The 27803-nt window shown below is 39.2% G+C and overlaps 1 protein-coding gene across 1 annotated transcript in view; it reads right to left on the bottom strand.

The window, feature by feature from the left end:
• The window catches only part of LOC145985505 (uncharacterized), a 573655-nt gene that overhangs the window by 148774 nt on the left and 397078 nt on the right, over positions 1-27803 (bottom strand). The window contains exon 2 of the mRNA XM_083119575.1: positions 26140-26169. Coding sequence (XP_082975701.1) covers positions 26140-26169 — 30 coding nt within the window. The remainder of the gene's footprint in view (positions 1-26139; positions 26170-27803) is intronic.

Raw genomic sequence — 27803 nt, 5'->3', positions numbered from 1 at the left:
AACATTTACTCAGATTACGTCAATGGTCAACTAGCAGTATTTGTGGAACAGCGCTCTGGTATGCACGTGTAGACTGTAGAGCGAGCAGCGTTGCAAGAGAGGTGGAAAGAGGGAGTGAGTGAGACAGGAAGATTAGTCGGTCGCATTCGCTAGTTGGAAACCTATTCTCATCAGATTCGTGAGTTGCCATGCAGTATATCATTCTCATCATGACAGGAGAAACAGATGGTGGTTCCGTTAAGAGGAGGGAGCCTCCTTACTCCTGCACTGGAGCTTACGGGCCTCAAGCTTCAGTGTGCAGACGGGAAGCTCGCGCCGCACGGAGCACTCGCTGTCAAGCTGTTGCCCAGGCTTGTTCTACCCGTTTAACAAGCAAAGTTCCATCCATTACCAAAGCAGCTTAGTAATATCTCAAACAAAATTGACACTTTTAAATCGTACTCAATTGATGCGACGAACAGAGAGATAACTGTGCACAGTTTTATACATAATTTAGAGCTATATTTACAACTGAGATAAAATCACAACACATGATTCCATTTCCTAATATGCGGATCGACCTCTATTCTACTTCAGCGATGAGAGACGTGGAAGGGTTAAAACATGGTTAAAGTAGTTTTTAGAAATGAGTTAAGAAGTATCAAACTTGGTGACACTGAAGCGATCAGCTGTTCCTTGCAGCTATTTTGGAATGACGTCATCTTCAAACAACAGATGGCGCCCCTTCTCTATTTCAGAATTGTCTGCATCTTACGTCATAAATGTGTTGTTTACTTTCAGGTCGCATGCGTATTTTTCGTAATCTTAACCAATATTTTTGAATGACACCACCTATCTCATTAATGATGTTAATAGTTTTGTTTATACATAAAGCTTTCTTAACATTTCTCTCCATAAATTAGTTAGTTGTACTTATTCTTAACATTTTTATTTTTACGTATGATTATTTTTTTCTCTTAATCGGCTTCATCCGATCTCTTATTCTTGCCTCCATGGTCAAATTTGATCGCAACTGCATTCAATTTGATAACTTCCTGTTCCTTTCAGGTTGTCAAAAAGGACAAAAGTTTTAATACTTGTTAATACCTGGTTTCAGGAATGAAATAATTCTTTTCGTTCCATCACCATTTCATTAGTTCAACATTCATTTAACACTAGAGACAGAAAGTGACTTATAGAAACAACCAAATCGATGGGGCTGTCCAGATGGTTTAGTGATATTGCAGTCACCTTGCAGTCAGTGGATCCCGAGTGCGATCCTCGTGGAAGCGTAATGCAAAGATGTACGGATCCTACTTTAAACTGTACGTCCAGTACCGATTAGCCTAGGCTACCCAAGCATAAAGTGAATTTGAAACAAACTTTCATTCTTTCGGAGTTAGCAAAATCGATTTGACAAGATGAAAATCACGGCGATAATTTTCCAACGTCGTGAAGTTAAGATTCTGCATCACTTTACAGATAAACATTAAATTCATATTATTACAGGCGATGCGACAAATACTTATGTACTGGCAACCCTGGTCTCTCGATCTTCGATTGGTGCCATCGAGATTCGCGTCAGGTCCTGGATTAACTCTTCTCGAAGCGCAGACCACGCTCGGGCTTCATGCACCAAATAGCAGAACAACGCCAGTTTCAATTAAAGCCGATGACGTCACGCCGCTCTACCGGTGACGTAATTGATTAAAACCTAACCCGTGCACCGTACGTACTACGCACACAAATCTGCTCGCCACGGCCATAATTCTATGGGAGAGAACGGTTCTGTGCAAGTTCTCCCGGGTGAATGCATATCGCTAATTATTGAAGGCTTTAGAAATATATATGCAATATATATGCGTGTGGACGTATCGCTCGGGTTCCTATAGTTACACACATAAGCTGTCTCTACAGGGTGTCCAAAAAGTCCCACACCAAAGGGAAAATTATAAAATTAACTGTGTTCTGTTCTTTCTTTGCGGTGAATACCGCTGCCGCAAGAGGAACGTGCGGAAATCATACCGTTACGTGGATTGGTGACAGATGTCCCTAGCAGAGTCCTATTTTAGCTCGTTCGTAATCTGTCTAACGCCTCACCCTCGAGCATACCACACTTGAGCGTACCACACTCGCAGTGGAAGCATTGGAAGATGTTATCTCTAACCGTATCACAGGGCCTAATAAGCAGTACTCCCTACCTAAAACCCACACCTGGAAGGAAATACTCAATACGTCCGTAGAGCCTGATCGAGGATTAGTCACTCGACATCATGACGAGCGAAGATCTCTTAATTCCGCACGCTATCTAGCGTCGTCAGTAGGAACTATTGAGCGCACAAACGAAAACCTCTTGTTCCAACATTCTAAGCCGTAGGCTAAGCAGGTTAAAATCTGGATATATAAAATCCCGTGTGTACAGCGTGAATATTTGTGACCTGACATACATCCGAACCGAGATCGAGGTCATGTCATAGCACAGAGATTTTGCTTATGATGCGAGACTTTCTGGACACTTTGTGCAATCATAGGACATTTCAATGCCCATTTTATTACCTTACCTTACCTTTGCCTCTCTGGGTTTATGATGATAATGATGAATGACAAATTTGTGAAAGAGATGACGGAACCAACACACACATACACAGGATTCGATTCTCGGATACTTGCCGTCCCAGCACGAGATACTAACTACTTGTCTAATGTGGCTAGCTACAGCCATAACTGCTGCAAATATTGGGTTATCAAAAGGAACATGCTAAAGGAAAATACCACTTGAATATTCTTATTTGACGACGATTTTCTTGCTCTCTGAGTAATTGCAACGATGATGATGATGATTAGAGGAAATCGAGGAATGAACACTACCAAAGCCCAGGTTTGGACTCGAACTCGAATTGTTTGATGACGAAATCACGAATCAACCATTCAACGTGATAAATATTTGAACTTGCTTGACATTCAAGGCGGTCGCCTCGGATCAAGCCCTCATCGAGTCTGCATTTCACGCTGAAATTTCTGCACATTACATCTCCTGTGAGTGCCAAATGATACAGGGAGATACCAGGCACTGTCGATATCATCAGGGTTAGCACCGAGTGAGACAGTTCTCATACAGGCGAAACAGCGGAAGTGAAATATCAGTCGAAGTCACACACTGATCAGTAGCTTATTTTTTTACAATAATGACACGGAATTCCAGAGTCCTGGATTCTTCCTGGTCGATCCTGAATATCTCGCTCGATGCAAGGCCGTCATGCTTGAATCGAATGTGGTGACTGCTCTTCCAGGATGATAGAGTGACATCAGTCGGATTTGTCCTTAGGATATGACGCCTCTCACCCCTTAGGGCACGGTACGTGCTTGCATACGAGAACCCAACATTTAAATCTGAACATTCGCATGGCCAATGGTATATTTACGATAGAGAAGCCGATACTACGCTGTTGTGGAAGTTCAGCTACAACGAAGGGAATGCGAGTTGACTGTCCACGTATGGCAAATCTCCCAGTCCACGTACTCCTCTCTCCATACACCTCTATCTCTGTCGTGCTGAATGCTTCGATCTGTAGACGGTAGGACAAGAGTGACGTATGCAAGACCCTTGCTCAGACGTGTGCTCCAACTTGGCAGGAACATTGCGTCTACTCGGGGGTCATACACCTCCGAGTATAAAAGAGCTAGACGCAACGTCTCAGCCTTCTCATTTTTCATCGTTACCATCGGCTGTCAATAGGAAAGTGTGTTACTGGACTGTATCGACCTGAACAAGGTGAGTGAGTGGTAATTGCCTTACCGGGTACAATCCCCTCGAATATCCTTCCTAGAATTAAATATGTGGAACGGGACAAAGGTATTTTTATAGAGGATCTACCAATCTCACGGTGCCGTCTCTATCACCCCGAGATAATATGTGTGAGCGTAGCTGGACGCTAGAAGCGAACACGTTCTGTACGCCTCTAGTCAGTGACTATATCTCGGGGGGATGAGAGACTAAAGATCTGATCTCTTTTCAATCACTGCTCTGCCTTTTTTGTTCCCACATAATTATTTCGTCCATCACATTTCCTTCCAAGTTCAACCCGGCACTGGGTCTCCCCGATGGCGCAGTGGTATCGTCGTCGCCTTGTAATCAAGGGGTCCCGAGTTCGATACCCGGTGGAGGCACATAGTAGTTCGGATCCCACTTTAAACTGTAGGTCCAGTCCCGATTAGCCTTACCGTGCCTAAAGTGGACTTAAAACACCAACTCAAACCAACTCGGCACTGGCTGCACCTTTACCCCATTCTTCAATAGAATTCCCACAGACAGACATTCGACGATGTTTTTCTACAAACATTTACAAAAAAATAACAATTCAGGCTTCTCCAAAATTATAGGTTCATTGTACATAAAACAGACTTGTCTGCCAGATTAATACCCATGGAGAATTTGTGGACATGCCATTACCGCAGCTCGAACTTTCTCTATTTTAAAACCTGATTACATACTGCCAACATTTATGGTTTGACGTTGCGTGTCAGGCTAATTGGCAAAAGAGATAAACCGTCAGGAGAGACGAGCAAGTATTGCAAACAACTGCTACCACATTTTGTGTGGTGGTCACAAAAGTCCTCGCCCGTTGTTTTTACGACTAGGGAGCCCACACGCATTTCTTTTACGGTTTTTCCGAATGGCTCTTCATCTGGGATAAAAAGAGGGAAGCAGCTGAGAGCGACATGTGCTCTTGCATTAAATGCAGGTCAGTGGGCCGAATGCTATTTCTAATCTAGTTTGAGACACGCTTTATCTGGTCCCACCATTTCGGACATCCACAAGCATTAGATTAAGTTCTCTCTCCGTTGAAACACACACAAAATAGAACAATTAGAATAAAATATCGTTCCGTTTCATGAATAACTGCGTATCGAAAGATTTGTTCCAAAACTTCGCAGACTGAGCTTGAATTGAAAGTTGTTAGGTTGGGGAGGTTTTGTTGGGGCTTGAAGTTACCTGTAGGGTGGGCTAGTAACAATGAGATAGCTGGGGGATGCTTTGTGTCAATTTTTCTAGCTGATATGATCCCATCTAATTGAATCCCCACCATGAGCACAGGACTGATTCCGATATCTCTATGATACACAAAAACAATTCTTTGGTTCTGCAAGGCGCTTGTCCGAGAGCGTTGAGTTGTTGATACAAGAATGATCCGTCTTCGAGTCATGATACCAAGAATATATAGCCCTGTATGTGTGTACGTTATTTGATACTTTTCACCTAATGATCATCATCGTCACGATTAGCCCAAACATTGTGAGAAGTGACGTAAAATAAGATAAAGTAACTAAAGACGTTATATTGTACTCAACCCTTCGCACCTGTAATACATAATACTTCCAGTAATGGCATTGTATATATTAATATTCCAGGCAAAATCGTTGAAGGAAATTCAGAAGAAAATGGGCGTTGTATTTACTTACATAACACTATTATGCGATCATGTAGATACCAACGTTACACATACATGTTAATATACCTGGAGGAAAAAGACTTACTTGGACGGATAAATGTACTTTGGATACGAGAGAAACATATATCTCTGCGGATAAAATAGCATTCCCCGGACATAAAAATATCATCCAGGTTCTATTTTAAACAGTTCCATGATGAGACACCCGTTTGAGGGCAATACCTCGAAAGGGTCTCTTAAGATGACTCGTCAGTGGTAGCGTCGTCGCCTTGTAATCAAGGGGTCCCGGGTTGGATACCGGTGGAAGCACATAGTGGTTCGGATCCCACTTTAAAATGTAGGTCCAGTCTCGATTAGCCTTACTGTGCATAAAGTGGACTGAAAACACCAAATCAATCAATCAAGATGACTCGTGGTCACTTCATCGATAATAGCATCTGCTGCTCTAAACTTGCATCATGAAATGCTCGCTCAATGGCGATGAGTGAACTTCAATACGAAGTTTTCAAGCAAGTTCGACCTACACTCATAGCGGGAGCAGGGTGGGGAGCATTTAAGGATCCAAGAATTTCATTTCCATTACAGATGACTATACATCTATATGGTAAGTCAATATAAACCTCGACTTATTCGTTAGTCTCCAATATTTCCTTCCATTGAAGGGACAAGAGGTCATTGGCCTAAGAAGGAGAGCGTTTCGTCTTTCAGAAATTGAAAAGCTCTTTGACTTCGACCCTTTCATTACCCCAACTCTCACCCTCATCTTTCGCAACTCCTATCCTCTCATCCCGCAGGACCCCTTCATCTTTTCAGTTAAAAACTGAACAGTTTAAAAGCTTCACTATTTCCAGTCTAGGATGCTAAGTGAAAGGGCTTGGCCCGTGTGGAGGGTTGGATGCTGCAAAGATATTGGACAAGTACCTCTTAATAGGATTCTTGGAAGAATATCTCTGAGATACTTATCCTCTCTCTCCCATAAAATATTTTGCCGATAAATGAAACTATGATGTCAACGACATCATTGTACAGTCACGGTCACTTCTGGGTTGTAATAACCCAATTGAAAGTAATGGGTTTATTGCAACCCAGAAGTGACTGCAAATGTACAGTCAGGAGAATATTGCCGTTGATATGGAATCATTAAAACATACCCTAAACATTTTGTAATTAATATATTCATTTTTGTCAGATACGGCATTTTGCCACATAGTCGTCGCACCTGTTTTTTCCAGTCCAAAAATTTGTTAATAACCTTTCATCGCATAATCGTCGCATCGACGCGTCAGATAACGAAACCGATGATATCGGAGCACATATTCAGAAACAGAAGATTAAATTTTCTAATTTCGTACTTCGCAAAACTGGAGAAAATTTTCTCAAGGGTAATATTTTGATTAAGATGCCCAAGACATTAACAACTAATGTTTTAACTTTTTTATCTGACCGGAAAAATGTTCGTTAAATTGAAATGATGTACGTCGATATGGACAATTCAATTTTAACGTGTATTCACGAGTATTTCGTGCATCCTAATCTTGCATCCAACTCAGTATAGTAATAAAAGATTTTTAAGTGACAGTAATATCGACACAATAATTGTTTTTAATGAAGCTTCACATTATGGTTGCTTTTGTGCAAAGAAAATTGGCATAAGATTATGCCGTGAAATCCGATAGGCTTATAATGGTATATAACAACAGCCAATATACAATACAACGTTGTTTCTGATCATATTATGTACGTTGTGAGAATATCATCGTATTTTTCAACAACGGCGAAGTTCTTGTGACTGTACAGTAGGCGTAGAAAAGTTGTGGGAATTCAATACAAACAGAAAAAGGGAATTTTTATGTTCTACGAAGAAGAGAAATTTCCTCTGGAGAAGTTGAATTTTCAACCCTAAGCGAGCGAAGGGTGCGTTGGTGATGCAATCAGCTGCTTGCCATGTAATCCTGCCCCTGCGTTGCCATAATGTGCGGCATTCTTCAACACATCGTCGTCACATTTATTTAGTTACAGGTGTTTATATCATCACGAAGGTGAAAAACGTAGCATTGCTGACTTATCTTTTTGACCAAAGAACAAAATGGTAGGAACATGTAAACATGAGGGCACCGAACACAAGCAGCGCTGACTCTGAGAGAAGGAAACAAATGACTGTCCAGTTTTGTTCTCGAGGTAACCGCAGTCTTTCTATGACTGAACTTATTCGTGTTGATTCTAGTACAATCAGGAGAAAAAGTGGTTTGGAGTTATCAATGTCCATCTCTGCATACATATTCAGTTACCTACCTATGTACTTCAAATTCTATAAATCTAATCACTTTTGCAGATCTCAGTATAGCCTCAGACTAACTAGCTAATTGAAGTGTTTGTGTAAGTCCACTTTATACTGAGACATGCTTATCGGGACTGAACCTACAGTTTAAAGTAGGATTGGAAACAATGTGCGGATCTCCCCGATGGCGTAGTGTTAGCGTCGTCGACTTGAAATCAAGGAGTCCCAGGTTCGATACGGCATGGAGGCATATAGTGGTTCTGATCCGAATTTAATCTGCAGAAGAAGTACTGATTAGCCTTCCTGTGCATAAAGTGGACTCAAAACTAGAAGCAAACTCAAATCTGAAAGCCACCGGAGAACGAACCCGGGTCTCTTTGATATTGTAACCCAAAAACGATTTTTTTCTTATCATGACTTATGTTGTCTTAAACCAGATTAGATAGATTATATTTTTCATTTATTGGAAGAAATGTGATGTACGACATCGGACAAATAATTTCACTCACAATTCTTACTAAGGTGCTGCTAGTTTGTGTTTCTTCTAAAATATTACGAATTTACTTGCCTGAGATTTAACGCTTTGATTTTCAATTGTTCGTTCATTCAACAGGAAATGGATTAAGGGCTTTCAGCGCCACCTTTGGTTTGTTTATTTACATCATCTTGGTTCAAACCAGTGCAACTAACATTTCACAGTAACTCGCCTCTCAACTATACTAGCCCCACCCCAACCGACGGTGGCTATTATTTCTGCCAATCGACTTCGAGGGTGTGTCTTAGTGGCAGTGTTGCAAAGTGAGCGCTGGGAGTGTTATACTCGCTGTCCTGTGACAAGGTTGCCAAGTGTAATTCTGCCTGTTCTGGTTTGTGTGTTCTGTGCTGCCAAACAAGCCTTTCTTTTCTTGTTGCTTTTAATTGTCAGTCAATGCTGTAGAGGAAACTAAAGCTTACAATACGTATCCGACAGTCATTTGTTTCTCCCACGAGCAGCGTCCGGCTCATTGGGGCACGAAAATAAACGATGTCAGCCGAACACAACCGAATCCATCACTGATTCGTTGCTTTCCAGTTGTCAGTTTAGGTGTTCGACTACATATCTAAATCAAAACGGTGTCCTCCAGACACACGGCAAGGTAAGCGGACCAAACCAATCGACCTCCTTCTTGCATTTAGGGATAGTACTGAAACAGAGGCGGGTTTATAAAAATAGAGACGAGAGCGAAAGCAAACTCTTCCAGATTTGTCGAGAGGAGACAGAGAACAAGACAGACATCTGTGAATTCGAAATGAAACCAAAATGTCGGTATGTTACTAAAAACATTACCTACATCAAATTTACTTTACTATGCGTTTCTGCATATATACTACGCACATATCTACTTCAGTAACTACAGCGCCAATCTATTAGTAGTAATGGATAGCATCTGCTGCGTAGTTATGTATTCAATATAAACTTCAATTTTATTCAAGGGCTGGTGTCGTCGAAAGAAGACTTCAAACTGCAGAAAGTTATTAATAAATTTGGTTGCATTAATGACCTCTATACAATGAGAACGTTTGTGTGGTGACATGCTCCATGTATTGTTATGATATGTAAGGTGTTCTGGAAAAGGCACATAAGTCACGAACTGCGATTTTCTCTTGCTTTCTTCTAAGTTACACTGAATCAATTAAAGTAAATATTTTATATTGGGCATGTGTTTCTAAACAGTCATGATCCAACATGTACATCATGTCTGTAATGTTTTCTATTGCAAGAATAACATTAATAACTATCTGCTGCAAAATTGCATTTTTTGACTTATGTGTTTCTTCCATAACAGACTAGATATATTTCGAGACTCGAGATGGGACGTGGCGTGTAGGAGATGACCCTTCCACGTAGTACTTACTCGACTGCATTTTGCAGACCAACGAGGCCCTGGCGCCTGAACCTGCATACAGTATAATCCCCTGTAGGACATGTGATGTGTCGTTCGTACATGATTGTAACTGTCGTTTCATCTGTTTCGTCACACCGGTATTCATCCCCATCGTCCCGATTAGCTAAAAAGTTACAGAAAAGCAACGTGAAATAACCCCATTCATTCATTCGAGATTATACCTACAGTGTATCCCAGCAGTCTGCGGAGAAACGCCGCGCATAACGATAGAGAAAGGGAGAAAGCGAGTGTGAGGAGCGAAGCAGTGTGCGCTGGTGTAAACGGTTGCAGTCGCGTTCCCCCTTCATGCAGTCCCTCTTCCTCTCAAGCGTTCATTGGTCCAGCCGTCTCGAATCACAACTTGCCCAGAGAACTTGTTTCCATTCGCTTCCACCGCAGACTACTGGGAGAGTAGAGACTTGTCTCTTGAAACTGACCGAGGCATTACCACGTCTCGCCTCATTTCGATACCAACCTTACTTGTATGTTCCTGCGATATTTGACTAGAATAGAAATTATGGTACTGCATCAGTAATCGAAAGTTGAAAGGTTCGAATCCTATCACAATAGACAGAAGAGAGAGAATGCTCAATGAAAATAAGAGATGAGTTATTTGTAGACGCAGCATGGAAAGAGAAATTTCACGCTAATTCCCACAGCTAATAAAACACACAAAATGAAAGAGGAATCCACGATCGATGAATACTTGGCCACATTTCAAACGTGCTAATGTCTTCATTCCAGTTTATCACCTCGATGGCCATGAGTGTTGGGAGTCAAGGGTTGGTGACCCGTTCAAGGCATTTCGTGCTCTCGTGCCGTTAAATGCGGCCACGCCTCTCACGAGCAAGTCACGTGATACGATGGAACGTGGTGTGCTACAGATCATACAATCATAGAATGGAAGATTTCTTTGTATGTACTTCTACTGTCTATAGCACTTGCGAGAGTACTTAAAAGCAAAAGAAATAACGTTCTCCCGTGAGTATTGCACCGTACTATGAAATCACCTTCTCGATCTAAGCCATAGTGGAGGTGATGTGATTAGCACCATGCTCCGGCATGTAAATATTGAAAATAAGGAAATATAAAATTACAAAAAAAAAATTACAAAAAAAGGATGAGAGAAAAAAATACATAGGCTACGAGAATAAAAATGTAACATATACAAACAAACATACAACAAAACACACCTACACACACACACACACACACAAACACACACACTCAATCATATATTCATGGCAGTAGTCATGGATTCGAAATATTAAAGTGAATAAGGGTTTTCAGTGTTTTTCTGCACTTAACTGTACTCAATTTATCACTAACATATAAGCTTGCACTAATGTGCTAACTATTTGTGCCCAGTAAAAATATTTTAATTGTATCTTAAAGACATAAGCTGAAGATGAGTTTCGGATTTCGAGGAGCAGTGAGTTCCAAAGACGAGAAGTGGAAACCGTGAAAGATTTTGAATAAAAATTTGAGTTATGAAAGGGGGGGTGAGTAGTTGTGTTCTCCCTGGCGATCTGGTGTCAAGGGTGTGTGATTCGGAAAGCTTTGAATTGATTGATTGAATTGTTGTTTTAAGTCCACTTTATGCACAGAAAGGCTAATCGGGACTGGATTACAAGGTGACAACGCTACCACTGCGCCATCTGGGAGCCCCTTGGAAAGCATTGAGAATCTGGTCGAGAGATAAGCCAGTTACTTTGAACTGATTGCCCTATAGAGAAGGGTGAGTTTGTGTACCTTTCGCCAATCAATTCATTTGAGCCAATTTAGCTTTGTAAAGAAAACGGATAAATGGTCCCTATATTTCAGATCGAAAATAAAGCGGACGCAGGTGTTTTGTACTCGTTGAAGACGTTGAGCGAGATCATCTGGTAATTCGGAATAGACAGAATCGCAGAAATCGAAGTGTGGAAAACAAGTGCTTGCACCAGTTGGATTTTAATGCTAACGGGTAGAAATGGTTTAAGCCGGACAAGAGCGTGGAATGCAGCGAAGGCTCTTTTACTCGTTAAATTTATGTGATCTGACCATGAGAGATGGTGGTTAAGTATTACGCCCAGATTTTTGACTGTTTTACTTAATTCAATAGCTTTCCCTAAGACCATTATGGGCGGGAGGGACGAAATTTCAAACGTGGAAAGGATTGTTTATGAACCTATAATAATAGCTTGGGTTTTGGAAGGATTAATTAGTAGACCATGATTAGCTGACCAAGTACTGATTTTGTTCAGATCATAATTTATATCGCGAATTGAATTTTCAATATTTTTTGGAGGAAAGGACAAATACAGTTGAACATCATCTGCATAGATGTGAGTGTTCGAGTGCGTCAGGAACATCATTAATGTACAGAGAGAAGAGGAGTGCACCGAGGACGGTTCCCTGGTGGACACCGGCGCTGAATGACCGCCACGACAATTTCTCACCCGAGTTGAAGACGCATTGTTCGCGTTCATTAATATACGATCGGAACCAAGTTACGGTTGGGTCAGAGAAGTTGTACAGGAAGGATAGCTTCGATAGCAGGATGTCGTGGTCAATAGTCTGAAAAGCTTTACTAAAGTCCAGAAGTACAAGAATAGTTACTTCTTTAATGTCCATGGCGTGTCTTATGTCGTCCGTCACATTAATGAGCGTCGTACAGGTGCTATGGTTGCGCCGGAATCCCGATTGGAGGGGATTCATTAGATTGTTTCGTGATAAGAAATTACGCGTTTGGTTACTGACAACGTGTTCTATAGCTTTGGACAGAGTCAAAAGAATACTTATCGGCCGGTGGTCGCCGAGGTTGAGAATTTTGTTTGATTTCGGCAGAGGGTGAACCTTAGCCAGTTTCTAAAATCGACGGTATTTAAATATAATAACCTGCTGACGTTCCCCTGAGGACTTTCGATTCACATTAAGATTTCAAAATTAAAGAACAAATGGGGGCCTCGCATTCTAATATCGCCCAGGGCCTCGCGAAATGTTGCTACGCCACTGTTCCAATGCATTACATAATAATATGTTCCGAGTATCCTATCATTCTCGTAATGCAGTTTTAATTATTATTTATCACGGCTTAGTTACTGCATTGAAATTTCAAGCTTTCAATTTTCCTCGCCTTCAAATCAAATATGAATTCCAGTACCATCGTTCCTAATGATGAGCTTATAGCTGCGATGTAAATGTGTACTGTTCACAGTTAAAAACCGCAATCCAGGAAAATACATAAAAGATCAAGGCCGACCTCTGTGTTAGTCCACTGCACTACGACTCAAGGGTCCCGGGTTCGAATTTCGGCCTGGGCATGGGCAATCTTGGCGAGTGTCGCTTCATCAATTTTATCCTATCATCCCTCATCGTCGCGATTAGTCAAAGTGGCAGAAAATAGAAGTAAAATCAACCAAATCCATTATATTACTGAAATAAACTGATCTACATGAAACTTACTCTTCTCGAATTTCGTACCGGATATTTTTATGAAATGTTGCCGACTTAGAACTTTACTATGTTGAAGAAGTTATCATATACCGGATGCTAAAACACATAATGTTGAATCCATGTTGGGAATCGAGCAAGGGACAGAATGATAAAATAAACTTTGTCTTCAATAATATATTCCCATTCACAATGACGATAGATTGTATATAAGATGTTAACATAAAGGTTAGACACAGGCCGTAGGCACGACACGATTGGACCTAGAAATTTAGTCACAATTTAACACATCATGTCTTCATCTTGGAGCTAACGTTAGAGTTTGGTTGTTTTAAGCCTACTTTATGCACAGACAGGTTAATCGGAACTGCATCTACAGTTTGTGTGGGATCAGAACCACTGCTGAGTGTGCCAACTGCGGCTGCGTTGTCCCGCCGAAAGTAAGAAATCTGATCATGATCTGCAATAACAAAAGACAAGATCCTATTATATTCCTTACAAGTATATTAAATAATAACATATATTACCCCCATATACGTTGCAAATAAATTGAGACTTAGGCAAGTGTCGTATTCTAATACATATCCTTAGAAGTGGTTTATCTATATATAAAAGAATAATATCCGATACTGGCAGGTACAGATTTGCACTGAAGAATCTCAAAAAGCCTGATTCAGATGGAGGTTGTCCTTGAGTGTCCTCTTCGCCGTTCACTCCCGATGGTGAATGTTTTCCTTCTTTTGTCGGGCATCTTGTTGTTGACACCATTGTTCCATTCTGAAGATCGTCCACCAATGCAGCGCTACAACTCCGTGAAGTTATTTGAAGATACGTCGATGGAGAACAACTCAACCGATCGGAAAACAAGAACGAAACAATATCAGTATTTTCTTTCATAAGTAACGCCGTATCCAAGATTCCAAAACATATGTATATTCAATTGCTGCACTACGAATATAATAAATGTTTTTTGGTTGTTTTTCATGAACCAAGTCTCCCCCATATTATCTTTGCTCTGCAGTGCCCGCACCCCCCGGATGTTATTGTCCTCTCATCAATTTCATCAACTCATTATTCACTTTCATCTTCACAATTAACAAAAGTGGTATAAAAGCAATAATAAATGAATGAAATACGACAAAGAGCCAGTCTTTTACAAACATGAATGACGGTACGTAAATGAGAATGAAGTGATACAACTTTCAATATATTGCGTGGCTATTTTCAATTCAACATTACAACAACACTCTCATTAAATTCAACTTCTAAGAAACAGGATTTGGTTGAGTTAGGGAACTTTCAAATTGAAGTGACAAAGCGAGAAGTGAGACGGAGGTTTCACACCGAAGCGACAAGCGACACGTACCCATCCAGCCTATAAGAAAGCATTCACCGCGCATGCGCGAACAACTGACCGAGAAGACACGATTGAAACCGACTCAGTCCGAGTGGCACATAAGCGAAAAGGGGCTTTTCTATAGGAAAGGTTGCATTTACTTCTGTAGATTAGTTTCCAAGTAACTCGTGTCGCTTGACACTTCGGTCTGAAAGCTCTCTTAAGGACAAAACAAGAAGGCGAGTGCGTTAATTGGTTGACTTTCGATCTCCTGGCGTTCGCATGGGTGTTCATTGTAAGTGTGCCTTAATCAACGTCATGATATCAACATTCATCGTCGAGATTGGTCAAAAGTTACAGAAAAGCGACGTTAAATAACAAAAATAAAGATATGGATTCCGAAACTTGGCATTAGAGAACACGAGAAATTAGCTACCTAACTAACTCTCTAGCCTTCTTAAACCCGAAGGTTTAAGGCTGCAGAAACACAAGCCTTCCATCTGTTCCTATCCTGGGAAAGATTAATCCACTCTTATTCATCCTCTAGCTCCATCTCAACGTTATGCCCCCATCTTCGCCTTGGCCTTCCTACAGGTCTCTTACCATCAGGTTTCCCGACAAGAATCCTGTAAACTTTCCTTTCCTCTCTCATTTGTGCCACATGGCCTGCCCACCTAAGTCTTGTTGATTTAATTATATATCTGAACATGAATACAAATTATGCAATCCAGAGGCCTGCACAAGACCTGGAGCAGACCCGTTCGCGAGACATCGCTCCTGAAATGCCATGCAACCTGCGCAACATCCTCGCTTGAGCAGCTTGTAAGCCCACCTGCCCAGATCGTTCCTGGCAGGCATTGTAGACCCGCCGGCTACCCGCAGTCTTACGATACCTAGTAGGTCTCAGTTCGTTCTTTCCATCAACTGCAGACCCCTCCCTCTGCATGACGTAGTTGCTTCGAGTAGAAACTGCACCGGGCCCAACACGTTCTGCAGTGTTGCCAACTGCAATAGATTTTTACTACTTAAAAAAGGGAACTCAAAGCTTCGTAAGCCACATCACCAATGAAATGAGATTTACGAATGTTGCTACCCCCCCCCCCCCACACACACACATTGAAATAGGTTTTCCGTGGCACAGGATCCATAAGTATATATCGTAAATAACCAATATACGTATATATAGTGATATAGGGCAGGACTGAAACATGTCACGTTCGACGCTGAGGTCGCGAGTCAAACAACACACTGTTCTACTGCGAACACCAGGGCCGTAGCCAGCCAGGGGCATTGCCGTTACCCTCGTTGGGGGGGGGGCAAGTACTTGGATAAACGTAACAACAACAACAATCACAATAATAGTAATAAAGTAGCATGAAAGGCATTATTATCCTCATAAATCACGCAAAAGGGGGGTAGAAGTCGGTTCTCACGCATTTGTGTTGAAACAGAGGATTATAAATATTTTTTTTCAACACGTCAATTTCACATTAGCTAATAATGGAAAACAAGCACACAAACTATTTTTGAAAGAAAGAAAGTGCATGATAAATGCATTCCGAATGTACATACATATGGCATGTAAAATTTCCATCTACAATATTTTCTTTTCACATGGAGCGACGTATTACATAATTAATTCATCCAACTCGTAACAAACCAACATTAATAGCAAATAATATCACGGGCCGCCATAGCATTCTCTGTTTTAAAACTTTTCTCACTTAGATCGTTCGGCGCTCAGGGCCGACTCCCGCTACCCCTTTGCTACGGCATTGAACTTGATGAGACTTGTACTTTAATGTTTGACCCCCACCCTGACCCCTCCGCTAGACAATTTCCGTCCAAGGTTGTGAGCAATGCACCCTGCCCCCTCTGGTTGCGCCACTGCGTGCCTGGTTAAGGTACCATGCAATGAAAAACAATTAGTTTTCAGTGAGGAGATTTTTGTTTGCTCGATCATTCATTTAGATAAATGAAACTGTAGTATTGCGTGCATTTCCTGGCAATAAGATAAAAACTGCTTACGCTGAACTGAAATCGCTAAGTATATAAATTCTCCTTTGAGAAGAAGCTCCTCCTAGGACTTCGTAGGATTTAGTAGCTACGTAAGTAGGCAACACTGGCTGCAGCCGTCCACGTGGTGATGAAACACCTGGAGCGACACGCTGCCGGAGGGCTGTTTCCTTCCAGCAGGTTTTGCAGGCGTCCGGGTCTTGTTGAATGCCCAGGTACCTTGTAAGCGCAGAGCGCCTTGAAGACCAAGAACCCGGGTAGAGACGCAAGTCGACTTGTTGCCGTGGGCAGGCGAGCAGGTAAACCTGTTATCGCGTGCAAGCAGGCAGCGGGTAGGTAAAAGGCAGACTATGCTGGCCTCTAACCTTCTCTACTCACCTCCCTTCTCATCCCTTTTAGGTCCAAATATTTTTCTAAGAACTTTATTTTCAAATTCAAATTAATTTATATTCCTCTTTTAATGTAAGGGACCACATAATACTACAGGCAAAATAATTGGACAACGGAACGGAGGAAATGAACTCTTGAAAAATCAGCTGTTGATTTATTTTAAAAAATACGGAGCTAAGGAAAACACAGAATAGAAATACAATAATAAGTTAATTTTCATTACTAATCAATAGCATTTAATATGTTGACTCTGTATAAACAACACATAAGGAACTTCAAATACATCAAAAGGTGAAGTGCCCATTTTTAGATGTAATCTACACGGAATTATTACACAAAATTTGGCTATCTTAATTGAATTTCAGGTTTCTCGTTAGTATATGCATGCATTCACAGTTCACAGTATCTTTTAATGTTTATCGCAAATATGAACCAATCATTTATGAGTAATTTCGAGGGTAATTTTTCTAAACTGCAAGACACTGATCTTCACGAATCTGGCTGGTATTTTAATCCTATATTTCCTCCTGTAATCTGCGAGAAAGATATAATTGATGTCTTCAAGAAAATTAAGGCTAGAAGTAATTCTGGTCTCTACAATATACAGAATTATATTTTCAAATATGTCGTGATATACTTGCACCTGTCTTGTGCTTAATTTTCAACAAATCATTAAAAACTGGCATCTTCCGCAAATTATGGAAGGAAGTAACTGTGGTGCCAATTCAGAAGGTAACTGGGAACAGCAAAATTTCTAATTACAGGTCGATTACCATTGTTAATATTTTTAGTAATATCTTTCAATCTCTTATACACAGATCTTTATATTTTAATACTATGAGTATATTAAATGAATGTCAACATGGGTTTATACCAGGAAGATCTACAATCACAAATCTATCAGTTCTGATAACTGATGCTTTTCAATCCGAAGAGTCAACTAGATGTTATATACCTTGATTTATCCAAAGCTTTTGATAGTGTAAATCATAATTTATTAGTGCAGAAACTGAACAATTATGGATTTGTTCCTAGATATTGTGCTTGGTTCATGAGTTATCTTTGTAACAGAACTTTCTCTGTAAGGATTAAATCAACATTTTCAACTCCAGGTAAAATACACAAAGGAGTGCCCCGGGAATCTCCATTCGAACCTCTTATCTTTGCTATCTATTTGAATGGTATTTCTAAAGTAATCAAGCATGTTAAATATATATTTATGCTGATGATATCAAGATATACACTAAAATAGACACTGATGATAGACATGTTCAGTTGCAATCTGATCTTAATACAGTCAGTAACTGGGTGGCTGATAAATCAACTTGTAATGAATACAGAGAAATCCTTTATCATCACTTTTACAAGGAAAATTCAGTGGTGTAGTTATAATTATAAATTACACTCATGTGTTGTTAAAAGAGTTCAAGTTATTAAAGATTTGGGTGTCGTTTTAGACACGAGGCTTGATTTTAAAGATCATATATATGAAATTGCTAGAAAAGCTAGAAAGAAAAGCGGCCACTTAATTAACAAATGGTCAAATGCAAACTATCTATTGTTCTTAATTCAGCTGTTCACGGTGTATATAAGGCCTATTTTTGAATACAGTTCAAGAACTTGGAATTTTGCATGTAACAATAATATGAAAGACATGCTTGAAAATGCACAGAAAAGATTTGTCTCACTTTTATATTTTAAGTTCAGACTTTTTAGGTTTTATTATGAATATTATAATTTGTTAGACAAACTTAATATTTCGTGTATCTTGGAAAGACTAAATATTAACGATTACAATTACATTTCCAAAATAAGTAATGGAAAACTTGATGTACCATATTTATTATCAAAAATTACACTAAAGACACGTCATTATGTTTTCCGAAACAATTGCTCTACAATTTCTGTCACTTCTTATTTTAGACATAATAGGTATTTTAATTTTCTTATATCCACTGGAGCCTAGTAGCCTTTATTATGATAATAACATGTGTACTTTTACTTTTAATGTGTTTCTTAAAATATGTGATCACATTGTACTTTATAAATTTGTATTTTTATTTTTACTGAAATTGGTCTTCTCACTATAATTTTTCATGTAGTACTCATTTTAATTATTATTTCTTATTTGAAATATTGTGTATATGTTATATGTAATCACAAACTGCTGTATTAGGCATGTACGCTGTGTTTCAGCAGTTAAATCAAATACTTAAATAAATAAATACTGAAAAAAATGTCAGATTTACTAAACTGATTTTAGTTCAATTGCATAGGTATTTATAATCTTATTCTTGTTCACATACTGCACGTATTTAAACAGAAACTTAAATCTTGAAAAAGAGATGGCACCTCGTTCGCAATTTCATAAGTCTAATTGAGTAGAAACGTTTGACAATCATGCAGGCATTAATCTCTTAGAAATATATTTTACGAAACATTGTACCTGATGTGGCAAGAACAAATTTACAACTGGTGAAAATTTACCTTACATTACTACTTTGGAATATGGCATACTTAGTGAACTGTAACTTTATTTAATTTAAATAAAGGATGATATGTACGTCATATATTCACAGATCTACCATGGATGATGATATTTTTGAGGAGAGCGCTTTACGACCACTGGTTGCAATACGCTCTTATTTATTATGAATGAAAACTTCCACTGTAGTGACGTTTCTGCGTCTTGTTCACTCGGTGTCCAACGTAGTGTTGCCAAAATCTCAACTTGAACCTTTTAATACATTACTGTGCTAACTGAAAAATATCATCTGCTAAGATGATTAGCATGGTTATATCTACTTCATGATATAAAGTTTCCTGTGTCTGACAGAACTCTCAACTGAAGATCAAATCTTCGCATCCTAAGACTATCCCTAGCTTCCTTCTTCATCTTCAATCTTCACGGAAGTTTCCACTCGTCGTCTTTTGAAGAAAGTTAAGTCTCTACTGCCCCAAGGTTTCCACCCCTTCATTCGGAGATATGGCAACACTGCACGAGATACTATTATATCTCGCAGCGAATCTCCCCATATCTCCAACGGGAGAGACAGGAACAAGCGGCCAAACCCAAAAGGGATGAAGGCGGGATTTGAACCTAAGACATACGAGAACTTGCAACACTAACCACCTTGCCTTCGTACTTCAACAACATAGAGCCTCTCACCTCCTCTGGGTTTCTATTTCATTTCATTTTCATAATTATAAGGCAAAAGTGCTCACTTCATGCTGCCATGAAGGCACATAAGGGGGCGTGTAGGTAGGGCTCCACACATTCACGACCTCGGACTTATAATTATAAACCTATTGCTTCATTACGAATGCCATCTTCCTCAGTAGTAACGTTAAAAAAGCTACAAGAATACTTCGCCATATACGCCGAAACAAAAATAAATTTATATACGTTGTTGGTTTTTAACAAAGGGAAGGAATAGTTTAGGAATGTGAGCGTAACCTATGATTTTATTGGTAATGTTTTAATATGTCAAATTTTGAACTAATTTTAGAAAAAAAACAATACTATACATGTAGGGCTGCTTTCTTGCAGGAGAGCTGATCGGGGATTATGAGAGATGGGCAGAAACCCCGTTTGGAATTTATTTCACTGTTATTTATAATTGAATCCAAAATGTTTTCCACACCCTACTAACACCGTGTCTGTTTCTTTCAATCATACAACCGACTTATTATTAAAGTGACGTGTGAACAATTTTCCACTCCTTATGAGTTCTGTGGAAATTGTTTTCACACGGTTTGCTTCTAAATTCATAGTCATCTTAATTTATATTAGTACAATTTCTTTAATTAGTGGATTGTGTATTGCTTTCATGTTGGTCCATTTGTTCGTTACGGATTTGTAGGCACCAATATATTTTGAAATAGGCACGGAAATCGATGTAGGCAGTGAAGATGAACTTAATATTAATTTTATGTCCACACAATGAGAGATTATCTTCTTCAGTAGATAAAAAAAGCAGGACAAACACCAAAAATAAATACAGGCATTTACAAAAATGCGTCATAAGGCTTGAAACAACATGAAACGAACTATGACATTGACGCCAACTTTTTAATGCAAAGGAACAAAAGTGCAAAAATTTGCATCCTAGTCATTATGTCACACGTGAGAATGCAGGTACAGAAACAAGAAAGGTACAAACCTGACATTCACCTGGAGTGATTTAAGAAAAGCACGGAAAAGCCTCTTACGTGTTGTTAATAAAAGTGATGGAATGTAGACACAGCAATATTATCTGTTCTAATCTGCCATAATAACACAGGTAAACATAAATTAATTCTCAAAGAAATGAAATTTTCTGAACTCACGCCGTAAAGTTGACTGTCTACAATCGAAGTCTTTTAAATCTGATGAAAATATATCCAACAGCACTGTAGACTACTAGCTTTGCAACATAGCAACAAAAATTTGTGACAATTGGTCACGGCATTAATGATCATTGTTAAAAGGTAAAGAAATAGCAAACCCAAAACATTGTTGCGTGCATTGTTGCTCGCGTCAAGCACTATGAAGCCAGATATCCCAGATTCGAACCCTGACGAAGAGATGGATATATCATTGTGAAAAACCAGGCTGACATCAAAATCCAACCCCTTTTTCGTCTTGAACGCCATCTTCCTCGATGGTAACGTTAAAAACAAGCTGCTACAAGAACACTTGTCCTTAACCTCATCATATATGCAAAAGCCAAATTAATAAATAAATTTTGTTGTATTGTTAAGAGATGGAATAGTTTCGAAATGGGAGCGTATGCATGATAAGTTGGAGGCGGAATTTTAGGTAAAAAGTCATGAAACACATATTTCTAAGAAAAGAACATAAAATGTACATACAGTAAAACCTCGTTAATCCGAACCCCGATAAGCCGGACTTCGCTTAATCTGGACAGGCGAAAGGGGAAAAAAGCAGAACGCAAGGTTTTAAATGTGGCTAGAAGTCAACAAGAAAACTTCCCAAAGAAAAGGCAGTCAACCACTGATGAATACAAACTTTGTACTGTACTGTATAGTGTATTTAGGCTTATGCCCTTTAAATACACCATAATAAACTTGTTTTGTTGTTATAAACGGAGTTTTAATGCACTTTCTACTGTTCCTTTAGGTTATTTAAGTTAATCCTGACTTTCGTTAATCCGGTCAACCGACCCCCCCCCAATTAGTCCGGATTAACGAGGTTTTACTGTATTTTAGGTGTTACAGAGAATATAAGATTTTCAATTTTTTTGTGTAAACGCATATTTTAGGTGAATACTTTTTGATACTTCAAGATTTATTGGGTGTTTTCAAAATGATTTAGGATTCCTATGTGCAAATCTAAGCTTTTTTGTATGTCGTGATTGAAAAATTGGAAACTTCTACACAACTGGTTTGTGAAACAGTGAAGGACGTTTGTGCAGTAGAAAGAAAATTGAACTCTTTATCAGGGACACACTTATAGGTGCTTAAAGATAAATTCCGAAGTTTGTTCCAAAAAAAGCAGAGGATACCAAAATGTGTGCAATTGTAGGTGAAATTGATGGTGTAGATTCTTCACTCAATGAATAAAATGATCCCCTTAATCATGTATATTGTTGTATTGCTCGAATGTAAAGAAAAAAAGAAAGCTACTAAAATAAACAATGGAACATCTATTGTTCTTCTTCTTACTTTTTTTTACTTCAGCTGGGCAGTGTGCTCCTCAATTCTCTTTGGTCTCAAGGATGTATTTAAACACGGTTTCTAATTTTGTGGGAAACTGAAAACAAGAAAGTCACACGATCTAGAAGTAATGAAGCTGGAGGTCGATCCGGAAGTGATAACTAAGCTACGTACCGTGTGAGGCTGCCGTAAGAAAAGCTGGCTCAAGTTAAACAATTAGCAGTTATGCCGCCCCACGTGTTTCAACGTTTTCTTTGTCAGTTTCTCTTTTGCGTGGGAAAAAAAACACATTCCGAGACGTTTAACCGATTTCTCGACCATTCGAAACGAGCCTTTACGATGGCTGTTAAAAACCCCGACGCGTTTTATTTCCAAAGTTTTCCACAGTTACGAGGCTCAATCTTTGTAATAATTTCTTGTTCTGATAACTTTCAAAACTTCTTAAAAGCGACTGCCGTTATGAAATATAGGCGGTTTTATCTGACGCCACGGAATAGCTTTATGTCGGTTTCCATTCCGTGTGGAGCTGCGTCCCATATAAAAAGAGAAGACTTGGAGGACTTTGCCAGACAGTTTGTGTCACGTATCTCAACTTTAATCGGCTTCAAGGTGATCTCAAAATAGTTTCCCGCGCGTTAAATGCCTTCGGAGGTAATTTGCACGAGCTGACAATCGCTCGACACCCATAATTCTTATCGTAAGGTTTCTTATTCGCGTATAAATCCATCCTATGTTATTAGATGATTAGTTGGTGACAAAGAATGAACATGATAAGAATTGTTTACAACAAATAATATTAATGGATGGTACATGAAAAGAATTGTTTACATCAAAGAATATAAATGGACGGTACATGAAAAGATTTGTCTAAAACAAGGAATAAAAATGGATGGTAAATAAAAGATTGTTTATTACCAAGAACAAACATGAATAGTATACGAAAAGAATTGTTTATTACAAAGAATAAATATAGATGGTATATGAAAGGAATTGTTTACTAGAAAGAATAAAGTTGATTGTATATGAAAGAATTGTTTATAATCTATATATAGCTATATAAAAATTGATGTATGTGTGTGTGGGTGTGTATATTTGTTTGTTTCGGCATAACTCTCGAACGCCTGGAGCAATATCAACCAAACTTGGTACACTTATCACTTGTAATCTGGAAATAATATTTTGGGGTAAGACACCCCTGGCACCCCTAGGGGTGTGGTGGGAAGGGGTAACATGTAAAAATAATTCCGCATAAACAGACATCCTTGACTCTATGCCCAATAATAATAACCCGGGTTCAATGCCCTGCGAGGGAAAACCGGGATTTTATCTACCTGTTCAAGCGGCTCCGGCGCCCACACAGAGGGGTAAAGGCGGCCAGGGGCGTGTTGCTGATCACATCACCCTCATCTTCGGCCGTGATCAAGAAAGTGTGATGCCGTAACTCCACACCCCCCATGTGCCTTGATGGCGTGGTGCAAAGCACAGGGGAGCACTTTGCTTTACTTTACAGACATGATATAGCTTACATGTTGGATCGTCACTGCTTAGTATCCTTACACATGCCCATTAGAAAATTATACTTTCAATATTTTCTACAGTTTCTTCAATGTGACTTAAATGAAAGCAAATGAAAATCGCAGTTTGTGACTTATGTGTCCTTTCCCGAACACCCTAGATATATGGTTGTCACGTGCCAGTTTCACACGACACAATGAATGTTGCAAGGAGGAATGGTTTCTCGGAATCGACAAGAGATGGCAGCACGTTATATATAGAGGAGTGAAGGAAATTATAAAAAACTTAGAGCGGAGATGAGGGATTATATATATTATAGTAAATTGAGAAATATATAAAAGAAGAGTTCAAATACTATAATAGAAGTAAATAGAATGATGTATATAGTAATTTGAAAGAATTAAGAATATAGCCGCATAAGAAACGTTTAGGAAAGTTATTAAGTGAGCAAATGAATTCAGAAATGTATCTCAATTTCTTTTTGATTCTCTGACGAGGAGAACATCGTCAGCTTTTGCATTTGTCCGTTCCCCGGTGGCGCTGTGTCAAATTAGACGCCCCGAAGCACTTTTCGGTTGCGCTTTTTATTAGTCGCACTGGGCCATTGGCAGCGCTCGTTATTAGCGATCCTGGTTATTCCCCTTTGGTCGTCAAATAGGAGGTGGCGCTATTGTCAGTTTAGTCGACCCTACTCTTTCTACAAGTATAGCTTGTATTGTTTGACAAAGAAGCGGGGGGAAAGCGAGCACATAAATAAGATTACGCTTTAATAAAAGAAGAAGAAATTCAAAAAAAAGAAGAAGAAGCCACTTCCATATTAAAAGAAGAAGACGTTTTCATAATAAAAGAAGAAGAAGCCTTTAAAAAGAAGAAGAAGCCTTTTAGAAGAAGAAGAAGCCTTTAAAAAGAAGAAGAAGCCTTTTAAAAGAAGAAGAAGCCGTTTCCATAAGAAAAGAAGAAGCTTTTTCCATATTAAAAGAAGAAGAAGCCTTTTAAAAGAAGAAGAAGCCATTTAAAAGAAGAAGAAGCCTTTTCGATTATACATATACATATATTTTCTCTGTATTTTGTCAAGTTCTCAGAATATAGATCCGCATTTTACTATATCCTCTTGGCTATAAAACGCTTTCTTATTTGGAATTCTCAAACAAAGAACCTATCCCCCTGAGATTAAGATATCTGTAGCCGTGGTAAATAACATTTAAGTACGTACCCACAAGGTGCGTAGCATGGTCCTGCTGTTAGTGAAACCCGTGAATAATAGGCAGCAACGTTAGCCGCCTCTTCTGAATTGGAAACGTTTGACCTTTTAACTCGTCTCCAACAAAACCTTTCAACGAATTTCTGGTGATTCGACTCTACTAAAAATCACGTGATATACAGGGTGTTCATAAAGTCCCGGTACCATTTCAAAAAACATAGCTCGGAAACTACATGCAATAGAACAATGCTGTTGATTACAAAATGAGCTACAACTCTCCTCGTCTATATGCCATACACCATGCTCTCATAACATCAAGGCGGTATGCCACTTCTAGCCATACACGCCCCAGCATATCACCAGTAACAGAATACTCTTCGCTATTCTTCTTCGAAGAGTAGCAATATCTGGAACGGGAGTGTGGTAAAGGTAATCTTTGACATACCCCCAGAAGAAGAAATCAAAGGGTGTGATATCAGGAGAGGGCGGTGGCCAGGGAATAAGTCCATCGCGACCTATTCACCTGCCAGGGAAATGCCTATCCAGAAGACCTCGAACATCCTTGGACTAATGAGGGGGTGCCCCATCTTGTTTAAAAAATATGGTTGGCATATAAACGTGGAGAAAAGAAGCTCATTTTGCAATCAACACCATTGTTCTATTGCATGTAGTTTCCGAGCTATGTTTTTCTGTAATGGTACCGGGACTTTATGAACACTCAGTATAACTACAACACACACAAGTACAGTTACATATACATATACATATACATACATAAAGCAATTCAACATAGTGATATTAAAGCTCAGTTTCTCATTGATGAAAATGCATTTCTTCGAAATGTGCAATTGGTTCCAGAAACAAATGAATGCTGCCTAATCTTTACAGTTTTGATTAGCGTAATTCTCTAAGTAGCTTATATTTTAAGTTAGAAGGCTAGAGCAGCTTCAACTTACCTTGGACCCCAACGTACTGTGCTTTCTTTACTGAAATAAAGGAAAAGTATAGTGTTAAACATTGTTTCACAATATTTGAATTCTAGTTCTAAAGGTAATTTTTATTAATTATAATTTTAAAATCTAATTTAATTATATTTAATTAATTTTAGAATACATACATTTTTTAAAAAAATCAATTGAATTTAATTTTTCAAATCTATTTAAATTATTGAATTGTCCGGGGTCAGGATCCGTACGCGAACATCTCGTACGTGGTTTGATTGCAAAGAAAATATCAGTGTGAAAAATAGTTTCTCAACTATTGTACAAACTGATAATTTATCTAAATTAAAATAAAATACCAGTGTTACGCCAGCTCAATCGATTGAACAGTTGAGACAACAACTTACATGTTAGTAGGTTAGGCAGGTTTGGTTTGCTGGGACTACGTTAGAAATAGTAGGATTGTGCTGGTAATGTGCATACCTCACGTTGAATGTGTGACAGCAGAATAACCAGTGCTAATAACAGCATATATCGCCAAGTTGCTACTTCTCCTCGGTCTCAAACATACGAGCGGCTAGCAACAGCTTTAGCAACTTGGAGATATATGTTAACAGCACCAAACCTGTGTGCATAAAATAAGAGAAATAAATAAATAAATCGGTTAAAGCAGGATGTTTTTTAATTACTTCTGCTATTAGATGCATAGTCAGGTTTGATTCTGATAATATATATATAAATATTCAAGTTTCTAAAGCTGCCGCTAGCCGTTTGTCTCAATCCGTACTGTACTAACAGTAATGCCGATAGATGGCAGCACAGAGTGGCAATCACATTAAACAATCATTCCGCTCCAATTAATCCCGATAACACAGAAGAAAACAAAAAAATTGCAGGAATATTTCATACAAAAACTTATATTAATACGATTCGTATAGTGGTGTAATGAATCTTTCCACACAAAATGTTAGTACCTCTTTCCACTGACAATTTGGTGACACTTTGTATGTAGTAGCATACACCAATTATCTTTATCTGTTCAATAAAATACAATAATTTTAATACATTTAATAAAAGTAGTTTTATTTTATATCTATTTACACGTGATGTGGTTTGAAGACATGCATCTCCCGTCTGTCAAAGAAATGAAAGTCCTAAAACTTGAGGTATAGGAACCACCAAGAAAGAAATTGTCAATCTTTCACTATAGGTCTTTTCAGTTCTTATGGCGGGCGCTCTAGAAGCTGGCAAGGGAAGTGGGGAGTGGGGAATTCGCCGCAGACCAACCAGAGAACAGCGGTGGCCCCGAGAGATATGACGTGGCGGAAATAAGTACTACGTGTACCTCGTTGTGCGTTTCTCATCGCGCTGGATTGGTCGCTTCCCCGCTCCCCACTTCCCTTACCAGCTTCTAGAGCGCCCGCCGTAAGAACTGAAAATACCTTTAACTGGATACTAGGTGGGTAGTAGACATCTTTCCAAAGTTCATACAAGGAGACGAAAGATTGAAACTGGCCATTTTAAGTATGGCCGTATAGAAGACGGACAAGGAGTGACAACGCTTTCAGATGTGAATGTCACGCGCTGTGGATTCTGCAGGAAGAGGAATGGGAAAGGGACGTCAAATCTGTCACGGATAATATTTATCTTTCTCAATCAATCTCTTTCGCTTTACAGGA

Source organism: Lepisma saccharinum, chromosome 3, assembly GCF_977018435.1.
Source record: "Lepisma saccharinum chromosome 3, izLepSacc3.1, whole genome shotgun sequence".
NCBI lineage: Eukaryota > Metazoa > Arthropoda > Insecta > Zygentoma > Lepismatidae > Lepisma > Lepisma saccharinum.
Note: the sequence above shows the minus strand (reverse complement) of the source record. Positions and strands in the feature narration are given on the sequence as shown.